The 15,101-nt window shown below is 38.0% G+C and overlaps 1 protein-coding gene across 1 annotated transcript in view; it reads right to left on the reverse strand.

The window, feature by feature from the left end:
* DPYD (dihydropyrimidine dehydrogenase) overlaps window positions 1-14,602 on the reverse strand; it is an 809,439-nt gene extending 794,837 nt beyond the window's left edge. The window contains exon 1 of the mRNA XM_060026070.1: window positions 14,396-14,602. Coding sequence (XP_059882053.1) covers window positions 14,396-14,434 — 39 coding nt within the window. The 5' untranslated portion in view covers window positions 14,435-14,602. The remainder of the gene's footprint in view (window positions 1-14,395) is intronic.
* Window positions 14,603-15,101: the final 499 nt, after the last annotated feature.

Raw genomic sequence — 15,101 nt, forward strand, 5'->3', positions numbered from 1 at the left:
TGTTTTCATTCTCCCACTTTGCAGAAAATCTATTCATAGTTTCATCTGTTCTTCAAATCTATATTCCATTTTCCTCTTAGCCTCAGTTAACGGTATTGCCTCATACGCTTATTGAGAAAATAAAAACCATCAGATGGAAACTCCCTCAATTTCCCACCACCCAATATACCACCTCTCTACTTTTTCTACTCTAATGCTTATATTATCAATCCTATTCCCTCTCACCAAAAGAATCCTTTCATACATGTAATTATCCCTATGTATTCAACACTGGTGTCTCTTCCCACTGGATCTCTTCCATTAACATGTGTATATGCTCTTTTATCCCCTTCCAGCTACTTCCCCATTTCCATGTTCCTCTTTACAGCAGAATTTTTCCCCAGAGTTATCACTTGTCATACTATCACTTCCTTATATTCTGTTCTCTTCTCACTCCACTCTTATTGGCTCCTTTCTCCAAGCTAGCTATTGTCAAGCTCACAATTTCTCCATGTTAACAAACTAAAAAATCTTTATGCCCTCATCTTACCCTCTCAACAGCAATAAAGACAGCTGACTTTAACACATCCTTCCTCTTTCCCTGGTCTCTGTGATACCAGACTCCTCAGCCCCTTGTCTAGCTCCACTGTCTCTAAGTGGTTTTAGCCCTATAATTCTCCAATATCCATCTCCACTAGGACTGCTTCACTGATCTTCAGATGCTTATTTCCAGCTGCCTATCTGATATCTTCACTTTGATATCAAATAGGGATTTCAAACTTAATGCCATTACATACAACACCTGTATCTCCCTCACACCGGTTACTTCTTTTTGCTCTTCAAACTAAGTTCTAGCCTACCTCTTTGATTTGCTTTTTTTAACTCAAAAGCCATGACAGACTTCTGGTCTTTCAGGTTTGAGTTCAAAAGTCACCTCCATAAGGAAGCCTGCTCTGACTGCTACATATAAAGAAGGCTCTACTAGTCATTCTGCATCATTTTACTCTGGTTTACTTTTACCAAAACTCGTCATACTGTCTAAAACTAACCACACATTTTAAAGTTTTTTTACTGTCTATTACTCGCCTACTGTAGTGCAATTTTATTGAAAGCAGAAATCTTTTTGGTCTTGTTTGCGGATGTGTTTCTGAAATCTAGACCAGTGCCTAGCACACAGTAAGAAATTTATAAATATTTTTAAATGGACAAAACAAAAAAAGTAGATTTCTGTGTTTTTAAAATATCAAAACAACATATTTTCAGAGATACAAAGTCCACTGGAGTCAAAACAATAATTAGTAGCCACTATTAATATTTTAACAGCTGACATTACACAGTTACTATGCGTTAGAACTATTAAAAATATGTAGTACCGAATATGCACTATTTCCTTCAACCATACAACAATCTTATGATATAGGTACTATTACTGCCCCGATTTTTCAGGCAAGGAAACAAACAAAAAAAGTTATTTGCTAAGGTCAAAAACTAGTAAGTGGCAGAGCTAGGATACAAACACTAGCGCTCTCATTCCAGAGCCTATACTCTTAATCACTAATCCATGCTACCCTTTCATTACAATTAAAATAAATAATAATGATCCATTACATATTACCAATAAATATTTTAATAGGTTAAGTCTACTCATCTATTACCATTTCTGAATTTATCTGAGGGTAGTTTTAGTGGATGGTATGTTTCCAAAATAGCATTAGTTTTGTTCTGATTTTGTAATTCATTAGCACTTAATTTTCTTAAAATCAGTGATATTTCTACTGTTCTTATTTGTATTTCTTATTTTCTGTTATTATTACATTAAAATTCTGTTAACATAATTTGTTTAAAAGAAAATGCAAACTATTTTAAAATGTGGAAAAATGTTCAAACTTACAATATTCAAATAAATGCAAATTGAACTAATCAGACAGTTTTCATCAAATTGTTTATTTAAAAATTAAAAATCAATATTAACCTTCAAGGGTATCATTTCATACACATTCATACACTGATAGCAGCCATATGAATTTGTACAACTCAAAAATATTTCAAATCCTTAAAACAGTCATACCTGCAGTGGATAATTTCTTTTCTAGAATCCTTTCATGATAATGTGATCTTAAACATGTATAAAAATATTTTAAAGTTTCGTTTATTACTGTCTAGTTTTGGTGTGAAGGGGTGATGGGCAGTAATATTCATGAACATATGAGAATTTTCTTCTACAAATGTTTTTATCTCTTTCAAAAAATATAGAGGCTTAAGCATACCAATGTTCAGAGTTCAGGCTGCAAGTAAATTTTAGCTTTAAAATGAAGCATGAATCAAAGTTATTTTGGGTCTTCCCTAGCGGTCCAGTGGTTAAGACTCCATGCTTCCAACGCAGGGGGTGCAGGCTGGATCTCTGGTCGGGGAATTAAGATCCCATATGCCACGAGGCACAGCCAAAAGATTAAAATTTGAAAAATAAAGAAAAGAAAATGTTTTTTTAAAAGTTATTTTGGTTAACACATCTAAGACAAAAAAAAGTTTTGCTTTATTAAATTTGTCATGTGAGAAAACTGTGTTGAGGCAAAAGTAGTTACACTAACTGCCCCTTTTCTCTTCCTAAGTACTATGAGGAAAAGAAAAAGGAAAAAATTGCAAACATACATGTGCTTGTGTGTACACACAAACACACACACACACACAACTCATTCTTCTGATATAAAGACCTAAGGTGAAAGAATCCTTTGAGAATCTGGCCTGACAGAGTGATTTTAAAGGTGGGGCTACAATGTAAAAGTTACCATCCTTGGTCACATGTTGGGACATCTGCAGTTGGTGTTACATTTATTCATTTGCAATCACATCCTGAGATTTATTCATTCAAGATAACAACTTGAATCCCAACCTTACTCATCCTGTTCTCCCAGGGCAGAAAAAATAAGGAACCATCATCAGGCAGTAAAGCCACAATCTAGAAATAAGCATCAGATCAGGACTGAATGCAAATCAAGTCATATCCACATCAAAGGAAAGGACATCCAGATGCCTGAGTGTTCCATAGCCTTGTGTCAGTGGTGGGAGGATGAGGCAAATGGGTGATTGGTTCCAATTCCATTTTGTCCTTTCTTTGTACCCAATAATGAGACATTTTTCCATTTAAAAAATACTTTTTAAAAATGCTTAATTCAGTTGAATCATTGTAGGTTAGAAGGGCAGAACTGAAATGCACTACAAATCATTAAAGCCACCCTCTCAAGTATATTTACAACATTTTAAGAATTTTGTTGAAGCATTATTTTTAATAACCACACTAAAAACAAATGTCTGATAATAAATGTTTTCAATAAACTTGGGTATCTCCACTCCCAGAGAATCATGCTGCCTTTTAAATAGTAAGAATGTAGGGAAATACTTCTGACAGGATAAAAAAGCAAGTATAAAATTATATATGATTCCTTCTCTTTTTTTTGCATGTATGTATTATAGATTTTTGGTCTGTGGTTGATATGAGGTTTATATATAGCTATATATATATATAGCTATATATAGCTATATATGCTGATCTCTTAATTTCAAATATATATATATATATATGCTTTAAGTTGCTGATCTCTTAATTTCAAATGCATTTTAACGACCCTGCATTTTTACTCCCCACTACTACTGTTTTTGACATCATATTTTACATCTTTTTGTTTTGTGTATCCTATTGCAGATATAGATGATTTTACTACTTTTGTCTTTTAACCTTACTAGCTTTGTATGTGGTGGACTTGCCTTCCCCAATGAGCTTTTTCTTTTCATAATTTTCATGTTTCTAATTTCGGCCTTTTCTTATTCCCTTAGAGAACTCTCTTTTACGTTTCTTGTAAAGCTGGTTTGGTGGTGCTGAACTCTTTTTCCTTTGCTTGTCTGTAAAAACTTTTGATTTCTCCATCAAATCTGAATGAAAGCCTTGCTGGGTAGAGTATTCTTGGTTGTAGGTTTTCCCCTTCATCACTTTAAATATATTATGCCTGCAGAGTTTCTGCAGAAAAGTTAGTTGATAGCCTATGGGAGTTCCCTTCTACATAACTCGTTGCTTTTCCCTCATTGCTTTTAATATTCTCTATCTTTAATTTTTGCCATTTTAATTACAGTGTGTCTTTGTGTGGTCCTCTTTGGGTTGATCCTATTTGGGACTCTCTGTGAATCCTGGACCTGGATGTCTGTTTACTTTCCCAGGCTAGGGAAGTTTTCACCTATGATACCTTCAAACATGTTCTCTTCCCTTTCTCTCTTCTTCTGGGACCACTATAATGGGAATATCAGTGAGCTTGATGTTGTCCTAGAGGTCTCTTAAACTGTCCTCATTTATTTTCATTCTTTTTTCTTTTTTCTGTTCAGCTTCAGTGATTTCCACTACTGTCTTCCAGCTCACTGATTTGTTCGTCTGTATCATTTCATTTACTGTTGATTCCTTCTAGTGTATTTTTCATTTCAATTATTGTATTCTTCACCTCTATTTTGTTCCTCTTTATATTTTCTAACTCTTTGTTATAAACTTCTGACTTCTCACTTTGTTCATCCATTCTTCTCTCAAGTTCTTTGATCATCTTCACAATCATTACTTTGAACTCTTTATCTGGAAGACTGTCTATCTCTTCACTTAGTTTTTCTTCTGGGGTTTTACGTTGCTCCTTTGTTTGGAACATGTTCCTCTGCCGCCTCACTTTGCCTAAGTTGCTGTATTTATTTCTATGTATCTGGTAGGTTGGTTATGTTTCCTAACCTGGGAAAAGTGGCCTTCTGTAGGAGATGCCTTATGCATCCCAGCAGTATACTCCCCTCTGATCACCAGAGCTATATGCATTAGTGGTGCCTCTATGAAGGCTGCATGGGTACTTCTGTTGTGGCAGGCTGACTACTGTGGATGGCCTGGTAGGCGTGGCCAGCCCTTCGTCCAGTTGGTTGCCAGGCCTTGCCTTGTGCAGAGGCTGTTGGCTACTGGTTGGCAGCACTGGGTCACAAGATAGCTGGCTGTGGAACCCCAGGGGGTCCTGGGACTAGTACTGGCTCGGTAGGCAGAGCTGGGCTCTGGAGTGGGTGGACGAAGCACTAAGGTTCCTGGATCTAGTGTCGGTCTGCTAGTTTGTGGTGCCAGTTCTGACACAGCAGGCTGTGGGTTTCTGGGTGTCCCAGACCTGGTGCTGGTGTGCTGGTGAGTGAAGCTGGAAATCAGGGCAGCTGGCTAAGGAAACATCTCAGAACTGATATTGGCCTGCTGGTGGGTGGGGCCAGGGTTGGCAGGGCCTGAGGCTTGTGATGGACACTGGCAGCTGGGTCCAGGGGTCCCAGGGCTAGTGCCAGCTCACTGCTGGGCAGAGCCAAGTCCCAGGGTCTCTGACTGCAGGGCCCCAGGGTGTCCCAAGGCTTGTGTTAACCCACTGGTGAGTGGCCAGCCCTAGGGTGGCTGGCTGAGGGGCCCAAGGTTTCTCGGAGCTGGTGTTAGCCTGGTGGTAGGAGGGCTCAGGGCCCACTGGGTCCCAGTGCTGGTGGTGGCCCGCTGGTGAGCGAGCTGGGTCCTGCCAAGGCAGGCTGCCAGGTGCAACTGACCTGGGACTGGTGTCCACATACTGGTGGGTGGGGTGGGACCCAGGGGGTTCTGGAACTAGTACGTGTCCAGTAAAGAGCTGGGAAACAGCTGGGTCCTTGAGTCTCTGGTTGAAGGGCGCTGGGGTGTCCCACTTCTAGTGTCTGCTCCCTGGTGTGTGGCATCAAGTCTTAGGCCCTCTGATGGACAGGGCCATGCCCAGGAGAGGCTGTGGGTTCAGGGGGTCTTAAGGCAGCCTGCTTGCTGGTGGGTGGGGCCATGCACGCACGTGTGTGTGTTGTGTTCGTGCGTGCGTGTGTATAATGGAATATTACTCAGCCAAAACAGAGAATGAAATTTTGCCAATTTTTCCATTTGCAATGACATGGATGGACCTTGAGGGTATCATGCTTAGTGAAATAAGTCAGAGAAAGACAAGTACTGTATGTTATCACTTACATGTGGAATCAAAAATTAAAATAAAACACAGCAAATGAATGAAAATAACAAAAAAAGAAACATACTCACTGATACAGAGAACTAGTGGTTACCAGTAGGGAGAAGGAATCAGAAAGGGGCAAGATTAGGGTAGGGGATTAAGAGATACAAAATACTATGTGTAAAATAAATAAGCTACAAGGTTATATTGTACAGCACAGGGAATATAGCCAACATTTTATATGGAGTATAATCTATAAAAATTTTGAATCACTACGTTATACACCTGAAACTAATACAATATTGTAAATCAACTATACCTAAATGAATATTATACGTGATTAAACTATTTAGGGAAAAAAACCTCATGTATAGGAAAATACTAAATTACTATCAGCATGACTGTTTCATGTGGTATGACTGTATGTTTGGGATCTTCTTTTCACTTTTTTTTGCATCTTTTAAATCTTCTGTAATGATCATGAAAAATAATTAATTTAGAGAAATTTTTAAAAATTATTGAAAGTTAACCCCCAATAAAGAGTATTTTGCTGTGAATGTTGTTATGCTTTAATCCTAGGGATCTGTGAAGAGAACTGAACGACTTTTTTTCTTTGAATTACCAAGGATTTCAAACTTCACCAGCACTCCCCAAAATCTGTCATGGAAGAACATTTGGAAGAAGATTCCCAAAGCTTTGAGGACACTGTGGTGCAAAGAGTCAGAGAAAGGTAACTTGAATTTCTGTGGGGCTGGGAATCCACTATCTGTACTCTAGTTTCCGTTGACAGTTATCAATCAAAAAGCACACTGGAGAAACTGATTCCTTTCTGGAATCTCTGGTCTTAATTCCTAGTTAAATACAGCATCACTCTACAGACACACAAAAATATGAATTTATTAATTCCAGATCACCCTCACAGAACTCCAGCCATATAAAGAAGGATCGGACTTTTTCTGTGTGCTCTGGAGAGATTTAGACTTAACTCATTCATTTGATTAAAAAAGAAAAGGAAGCAAGCAAGCATGAAGAAAGTTTAAAAATCAGGTGAATAAGTATATCAAATCCTTATAGCTGGTATAAATGGTGCACTTAATCCCACCTAGCATGTAAAATACAGTAGCTCCACACCACTACCTTGCATTTCCTTAATATGATCACCCAGCAGGTCACGTTTCCAAACGATTTCACCATTGCCATATTGTATCACAAACCATCCGTAAAAGACTGATCAATAGCAAACTCATTGAGGAATCAGCAAACTCTTCACAGTGGTTGAATGATTTCCACAAGGTCAGACAGCAAGGGATCTCACTTATGGAGCAAAAATATCCCCAGGCTTGGCCCCTATCCCAGGATACTTGTTTTAATTAACATATAGTAAATACACATTATCTTCTATTGTTTTGCTGAAGATTTCCTCATGGCCTTTAAATAAACATACTAACATTTCTAAAGTTTTAACATGCTACTATGGTCAATTTTTAATATCATTCAAAGGATTTCACAAAGACTAAACAAACAGATCTACTTAGATGAGTCAATCTTGAGTAGGTAAAACAAGTTGAAAACTGGAGGATGAAGTTTTGGGAGAGAGGTGAAGGTGGGGAAGGGCATGCGGAGGATCAGCAGAGAGTGGTAGGTAATAAAATATTGGGGGAGGGAGAAGTACAGTCAGGCTCCATCCTTGAGCACCATCTGTATAAATCAGGCCTGGAGTTGACATGTAATTTTGTGTGGGTCCCCTGAGAAGTGGCCCTCAGGGCTTCATTATTGATGAAGAGATTTTTCTTCAAAGTGGCCTAGCCAGGAGTACCTCAAGGGGACATTCATAAGCACTCATAATATCAATTACCAAGCACCTGGGAGGTAGGGACACGGATTGTCTCTTTAATTATTATGATAGAGGTAGAAGATAGTGAGAATGCTATTACACAACCAAGCTGAAATCCTCAAAGAAATTAAATTACCATAACCTAGTATACAAAGTTTATTATCTGAGTCATCCTTTAGAAAGGGCACACTTTACCTTTTCCTGGTGCAAAATAGGTTATCTCCAATTCCCTCCTTCCTAGGAATTCAAAAAGTTATAAATACAAATATAGTGTGTGCAGGGATGCTTAGAAGTCCGGAAAGAAACTCTCTTTGAAGCTAATATGCTCACTTAGAGAAACTATAAGTTTAGTCCAGTTTACACAAAGAGATATGGAGTTGGACACTTTTTCTTAAAATAATTGTATAGGGATTTCTTTTCAGAAAAGGATAACACCAATCCCTTCTACATATCATTGAGAATGCCAAGAAACCATTTTCACCAATGCTTGCGCCTGATCTCGTCACAAAAACACTCAGAAAAACACCAAAAATATCAATCCATATGTACACTGCAGTAAAACAGCAAGGGTTAGGAGGTAGGAGAACAGTCAATGCTGAATCTGAATCTTATTCCCCAGAGATTTAGATGTGGATAATCCTATATAGACAAAGCCTGTGCCACATACTTCCTTTGAATCTCCTGCAGCTTACACTAGAGGGTTGGTAATACAGTGGGTATTAAAAATATTTTTTAAATAGAAATAAAACTCCACATGAAGAAGGTCTCTTTAATTTGACCTGAATTTTAAAAACTCCCCCATCTCACTGGTAATACTGACCAAAAGAATTCAGGAATTTTCTCATAAGTCATGTCTGCAAAATTTTTTCATCTGTAATAAGCCTCACTGATAATTCTTTTAACTTCATTAACTCTCCCTTTCTTCACGTATTTTAACAGCTTTTGATACCACTAGTTAATTCTTGGAGTTGAACAACATTCTAGCCAAATGACATTTACATAACACAGATGATATATGCAATAATAATATTTACAATAACTACTACCATTCAAAAAGCACATATTTTAAGTGACAGATGCTGTCTAAGGCATTATATGTACATGACTCCAATTAATCCTTATTTATTAAATAAAATTAAATTAAATTAAAGTTAATAAATTAAATCCTTAATTTATTGCATGAAATAAATTAAGATTAAAACCAACTGACAGAGGAAGAAATGACTGATAGTCCAGGAAACAACTTGACCACAATCACACAAATAGAAAAATAACAGTGTCAGGATTTGAACTCAGGACCGTTTTAACACAATTTTTGTTTGTTTGTTTGTTTTGGTTTATTTTTCAAACTAACCATGAAATGAAGCTTGATTTTGTGAAATACAAAATAAAAATTTTTATACAAAAATAATGAGTTCCTAACATCAATATATAGATAAGTGTGGTGAAGAGTCTGAAAGAAGTTATATGTTGAGTTAAATACAGCTGTTTCCTATCTACTAGTATAACATTTTAATTAAAAGCAATGGAAGCAGTAATAATTATAAACCACAGGAAAGACATAATCCTATTAAGAGTTATCAGTAGTATAATTGGCTCCAGGATATCTGTGAACACCCACATTATTGATGTTTGAGGCCAAAAAATACCTCTGTCTTAACATGGAGGATTAAGAGCAAATGAAGTCCAGAAGGCAAACACGTCACATTTGAATATCAAAATCCTGATTACAGATAAATTTATAACCTTAGAATGCCTTATTAAATATTTTTTAATTAAGGCAGGATATGAATGACACAGAACTTTCCTTACAGTTTTAAGGACTGAAGATTTCTTCCTCCTATATATCATCGTGTCCATTTAGCTAAGAGGCAGAAAAGCAAATTGGCCAATTCTACTTTTCAATCTCTTTGGCCACACTGAAGCCTAGACTATATCAAATCTCTTACAGTTCCTTTGTCACATTATTTCATGACGATTTTTTTTTAGTCTCATTGTCTTCAATTTTAGTGTTTCTAATTTTCTGACTTAACTTTATGCTAATTACTAGAATTCACCCACAGTGACCACACATGTTTACCTTATTGGAAGGTCTATTTTTCAGCTCTTGTTTATATACAGAGTTTGGTAAAATGCTGTATTCCAACAGTTTAGGAAAGATATGATTGCTTAATGATCATCCAGTTATCTCAGCATTCTGACTAGAGATCTTCTTGGTATTCTTACTAATTCCTTACTGTAAATGTAGACCTTTCCAAAACTGGGTTTTCCTTCTAGAATGTAAGAAAGGAGACTATTGAATTTTAGCACATTTTAACAATTAAGCGATCAGTCAACACTATCTGCTATGATTAAGATTAAGCAGATCCAATCTAAAAATCTCCCTAGTGATAGATTCATCATTAGTCATTAATCTCACAGTTTTTAATTAAACCACTGAAACTAGCCATCTACTTCACATGTAGGAGGTAAAATTCTTTTTAAAACTGTAATGGAATACATACATAACCATCCTTAACTACAGGAATGTGTAGTACCTTAAAACTACAAGGAGCTATCATTGGAATAACTCTCCAAATTTGGAGTAACTTTCCAAATCACATAATCAGACACATTTCTACCACCCAGCTAAATTCGTTAGAAAGGAGAAATACTTTAAAATAAAATTAAGTATTGTCCACGGGACAGCTTAAAATACGGAGAACAAGCACATTTTTAACAACTCAAACTCACAAAACAAATTTAAAAAAAAATTTTTTTAATGCTTTAAAAGCCTTGGCAAGTCAAGATAGCATTCCCAGAGATTTGTGGTGCCCAATCAATAAAAGGAAGGAGACAAAAATGGATGCAGTAAAAAACATTTAAGTTTAAATAAATAAATAAATAACCCATAACTTCTGCAAAGTTGAATCCTTATTCTCTCCTTTGGATCTATGCACCTCCTCCCTCCCCAGGGGCAAAAGTAGTTATGATAAAGGGCATTCTGAAATATCTTTTGCCATCTCTACCAATTCATAAGCCTGTTTTTAAAATTCTCCTGAAAATCTACTTTCTCCAAGTTGTTTCCATTATACTGCCATTTCCCAAAGCCATCGTTTTATTATCTTATTTTCTTAATTAACAAACACAGAAAATTCTAGATTATCTTCTCAAATGAATAGAAGTCACATTATCGGTAATTCAGAAACCATTTCTACTTAACTCTAAAAGCATTATGATTTTGTGGACATTGGACTAAAATCATTTTTTTATTCAACATAAATTTGAAATGAGTTTATAACTCCTTATGAATCATTAACTGATAATTCTAAGAATAGACCTTGATTTGGGATTATGGAAACAGTAAAGGGGTGGACAGCAATTTAGTTCAGCTATAAATACTTACCAAAATTACTAATATCCAAAGAATTAATTAAAAGCTCACTGTACCTGCATACATTTTCACTCTGCTATACTTTTACAGTAAATTCTCAATTACCCATGTCAGTGGAGGGGAACAAGACATTGAACAAAAGTGAACTCTTCCAAAATCATTCTTACTTGCTTTTAAAAGTGCAGATATTGACAACAGACCAGTTGTCAGTTCAAACTAAATGAATTATTGTGAAGGTATTGCTGAGGTCAGGGAACGTGATCAATGTCTGATATTCACCTTTCTTAAAACCTTCGCAGGAGAATTTGTATTCAAAAGTCAGTCTTGACAAAATTTAGCTAAATCCAAAAAGTAAGCCCACAAAGCAAAATATCTTTTTAAAGTATATAGCTACCATTAATGAACTTTAAAATAGTAGTTATTTCACAGGCAGTGATTTTCCTAAGATATTTGTTCTATATTTTTATTTTTTAACATGTTTTGTCCTTTTCCTAACAAGATGTGAAGTTGTGACATTTATTTACTAATTTTACATCTTGTCTATGTTTATATCTTGTCTATTTTATATCTTGTTTATTATCTTGTCTATGATTATTTTCCTTACTTAGCAGATTATGCAGATGTGACACAGAGAAGCTAGGTAACTTAAACAACATCACCTATCTAAAAAGGGGTAGACATAGACCTCAACCACAGGCAGTTTGCTCCAGATCCCAGGCCCTGAACCACATTAATAGGTCTGGAGAAATGTCTGACTTCTCATACATCTGCTACCATTACTACAATTACAATAATTTTTTAGTATATGAGCTAGATTCTATTGCCTAGTATCTATTACCTACTAATGCATCCTTGCTATGCCTATCTTCCGGCCCAGGGATATTTCAGTTTTGGAGTCTGGTGACCTTCTGACTGTTTTTTATGCTCCCAACCCTTCAAACCCTGATGCACTATTGGATTGAGGCTAGAAATATGGAGTGAGCACACAAAACAACTTTGTAAGCCTCAGTAACTTTTTTCCCCAGAAACAAAAATATTTCTTGGCTGCTTCACTGAAACCTGAGGTTCTATAGGTAGCTTAAGGAGAAAATTTAGTCACTATTATAGCGGGTTGTCACCATCACCTTCTGTTCTTTTCACATTCATCAACTGAACACTTACTGTTTTACACTGATAATTTTTTTTAAAGATTACGTGCTTCTCCACATATTTGAGACAAGGCAATGGTCACAAGCAGATCAACCTCTAGACAATGATTTTAAAGAATTCATTCAAAAAAGGCAAATCCAATGTATACATTCAAATTTGATAGAAAATTGAACCTTCATAATTCATTTTTACTCTTCCAAAAAAAAAAAAAATGAGCTTTGGTGAGTCAATAGGATCACCTGAGACATCTATGCTTGGATGTATTCCTCTAGATTTAATGTATTTTTCCTCACTGCATTATATTTTAATGATTAATTTCACACCCTTTCATGGTACTCTAGCTCCTGAATCGTGCATATTACTTTGAGGGAAAAGAAAATTCCCATGCATGATGAAAGATGTTACTGATTAAAGTGTGGTGCATATATGAACTACATAAAAGGTGAAAAAGCTTGAATGCCACTATTCTATATCAAGTAATATTGGGCCAACTAAGCTTAGATTAAGGGGAGTAAATGTGAGGGCTTGACCTTCTTAAATGGTCTTAGTTGAAACAATTCATGAAATTAAGCTGGTCGTTAATGTTTCACTGGCATCTTTTTCCTTAGTGTAATATGGTTATGAACTGATTTCATGGACAACTGCGAAATAGATAAATTCAAAAGCCAAAAGCCCTCTGACATTCTTATCTCTGAAATCAGTATATCACTACTACCTAATACTGTCAGAAACGTACTATTTGACTTAGCTTCAAAAGGGGGGGGCGGGGCAGAGGGGGCATTTGGTGAAGTCAAAGTAACAAGGACCAAAAAGGACAATGACATAAATCAAGTATCTTTTACCCTGTGCATGAATAAACATTGGGTTAAATATATCATATTGATCAATATGAAAAAGTAAACTATCCACAAGAGAAACTACAAGTAAATTAAGTAGACATGTCCACATAATATACTTTGGCTCTTATTACTACAGTGGATTTTTCAACCCAATGTATGGAATCTGGAGAAAACACTACTATCATCCCCCAAACAGAACACAAAGTTCCTTCAATCACTGACAGAGAGAACACAGAGGCAACACAATGGCAAAAAGCAGCTCTTCTGCAAACAGGTGGTTTTAAAATTTTACTTAAGCCACTGAAAGGACTGAGGAAAGGAAAATTTTTTCATTCTAAGGAAAACATAGGCGTGCACATACACACGTTTTACCAGCGTAGGAGACTCAAATTTTAAAAAGCCCCAAACAAAAAACTACAAAGCAGTTTATTTTAGCTCAAAAGTGCTGACATTGGGTTAGTACGTCTAAAATCACTGTTTGTTATTATATCTGTCTCATCGCATACATAAAGGTCTTAGGGAGAAGTCAAAGGAAATGGTCATGTATTTCAGGGAGGACTTTATTCACAGGAAGAAAGATGACATTTTCACAGAAACAGAGTGCAAGAATCAAAAACTGTTGACGAGAGGAAAATACAGTTTATTTTGTATTTCTGAAGGCACTGTATTTTTCATATTTTCAATACCTTACCCCATTCTTCTCTATGTTATTTTCATAAGCAATACTAAGGCTAGCAGGGGCTGCTGTAGCTGACACACAGATCTTTATTTCTATACTTTGCAAATATGCATTATTCCGCGACTGGAGGTGGGGCAGCAGACTGGAGGTGTCCGGAAACGCGAAACGCTTACAGGGGCAAAGGGGAAGGTGCGGGATAGACTGCGTGAGAAATGAGCGCTCCTTTGAGAAAATCCATCTCTCTCGAACACTCGTGGTTCTTCAGTCACTGCCACTCAGAGACTTCTTTAACCCCCACTCCGAAGTAAACAGCCAGGTCCCAAGCCAAAGAACACCCCTACCGTCGCGGGCCCCCCACTTCCCTCCCTGCCAGCCCACACGGGTCTCTGGCTCCTCGCTCCTCCGCCTCCCCGCAAGGCCTCCCGCGGAGGCAAAGTTTCCCGCCTCTCCCACTTTCCCCGGCCCTGCGGTGGCCGCGGCGGCCTTCTGGGCACCCGCCAGCTGCGTCCCCCTCCCTCCCTAGAAGAGCCCGCGCGCAGTCGGTACCTCGATGTCCACCACGTCCTTGCTTAGCACAGAGGCCATGGCGTTGCCCACAGCCTGGAGTCTCCTACAGACGAAACCACCCCGCGTCCTCAGGCTCCAGCCGGAGAGCAAAGCAACAGCTTGCCCGAGCGCCTGTGGAAATGGAAAACAGAAGGCAGTTGGCGCGGGGGCGGGGCGGGCGCCGGCCGGTGACGCCCCCGGGGCGGGGCTGCGCGCTCGGCCCCGCGGTTCCCCGCGCGCCGCACCGTGGGCCGAGTGGCGGGAAGGAGCCCGCCCCCTGTTTCCCGCCTCCGCCCCACAGCCTAGCAGCTTGTTTTCCTTCTGTTCTCGGAAAGAAGGGAGGGAGAGAGCGGTAGCTCTGGGGACTGGCCTTTGCTCTGTAAACTGTTAAAGGCTGAGCTAGGTACGTAGGGGCAAGATGTGATTCAAGGTAAAAACGGTCGGCGCTCTAAGTAACTAATTACTCCTTTTCTCTCCTTCCGCAGGAGCCCTGCAAGGTGCAGAAACATTGTCTCATGGGCAGCTGCATCCTCAGAATTCCTCAGGGATAAGATAGTAGTAAATGTTCCTCAGGCCATCCAACAAATAGGCGGGAGCAGGCAAGGTCAGTGATCTTCTGAGAATTGACAATCCCTGGGGGCAGGGGCGAAGAGAAAGGGGGCCCGGGATGAAAGTGAGCAAAAATTTCTACAGACAGAAGCTGCAA

The sequence above is a fragment of the Delphinus delphis genome, chromosome 1, assembly GCF_949987515.2.
Source record: "Delphinus delphis chromosome 1, mDelDel1.2, whole genome shotgun sequence".
NCBI classification, from domain to species: Eukaryota; Metazoa; Chordata; class Mammalia; order Artiodactyla; family Delphinidae; genus Delphinus; species Delphinus delphis.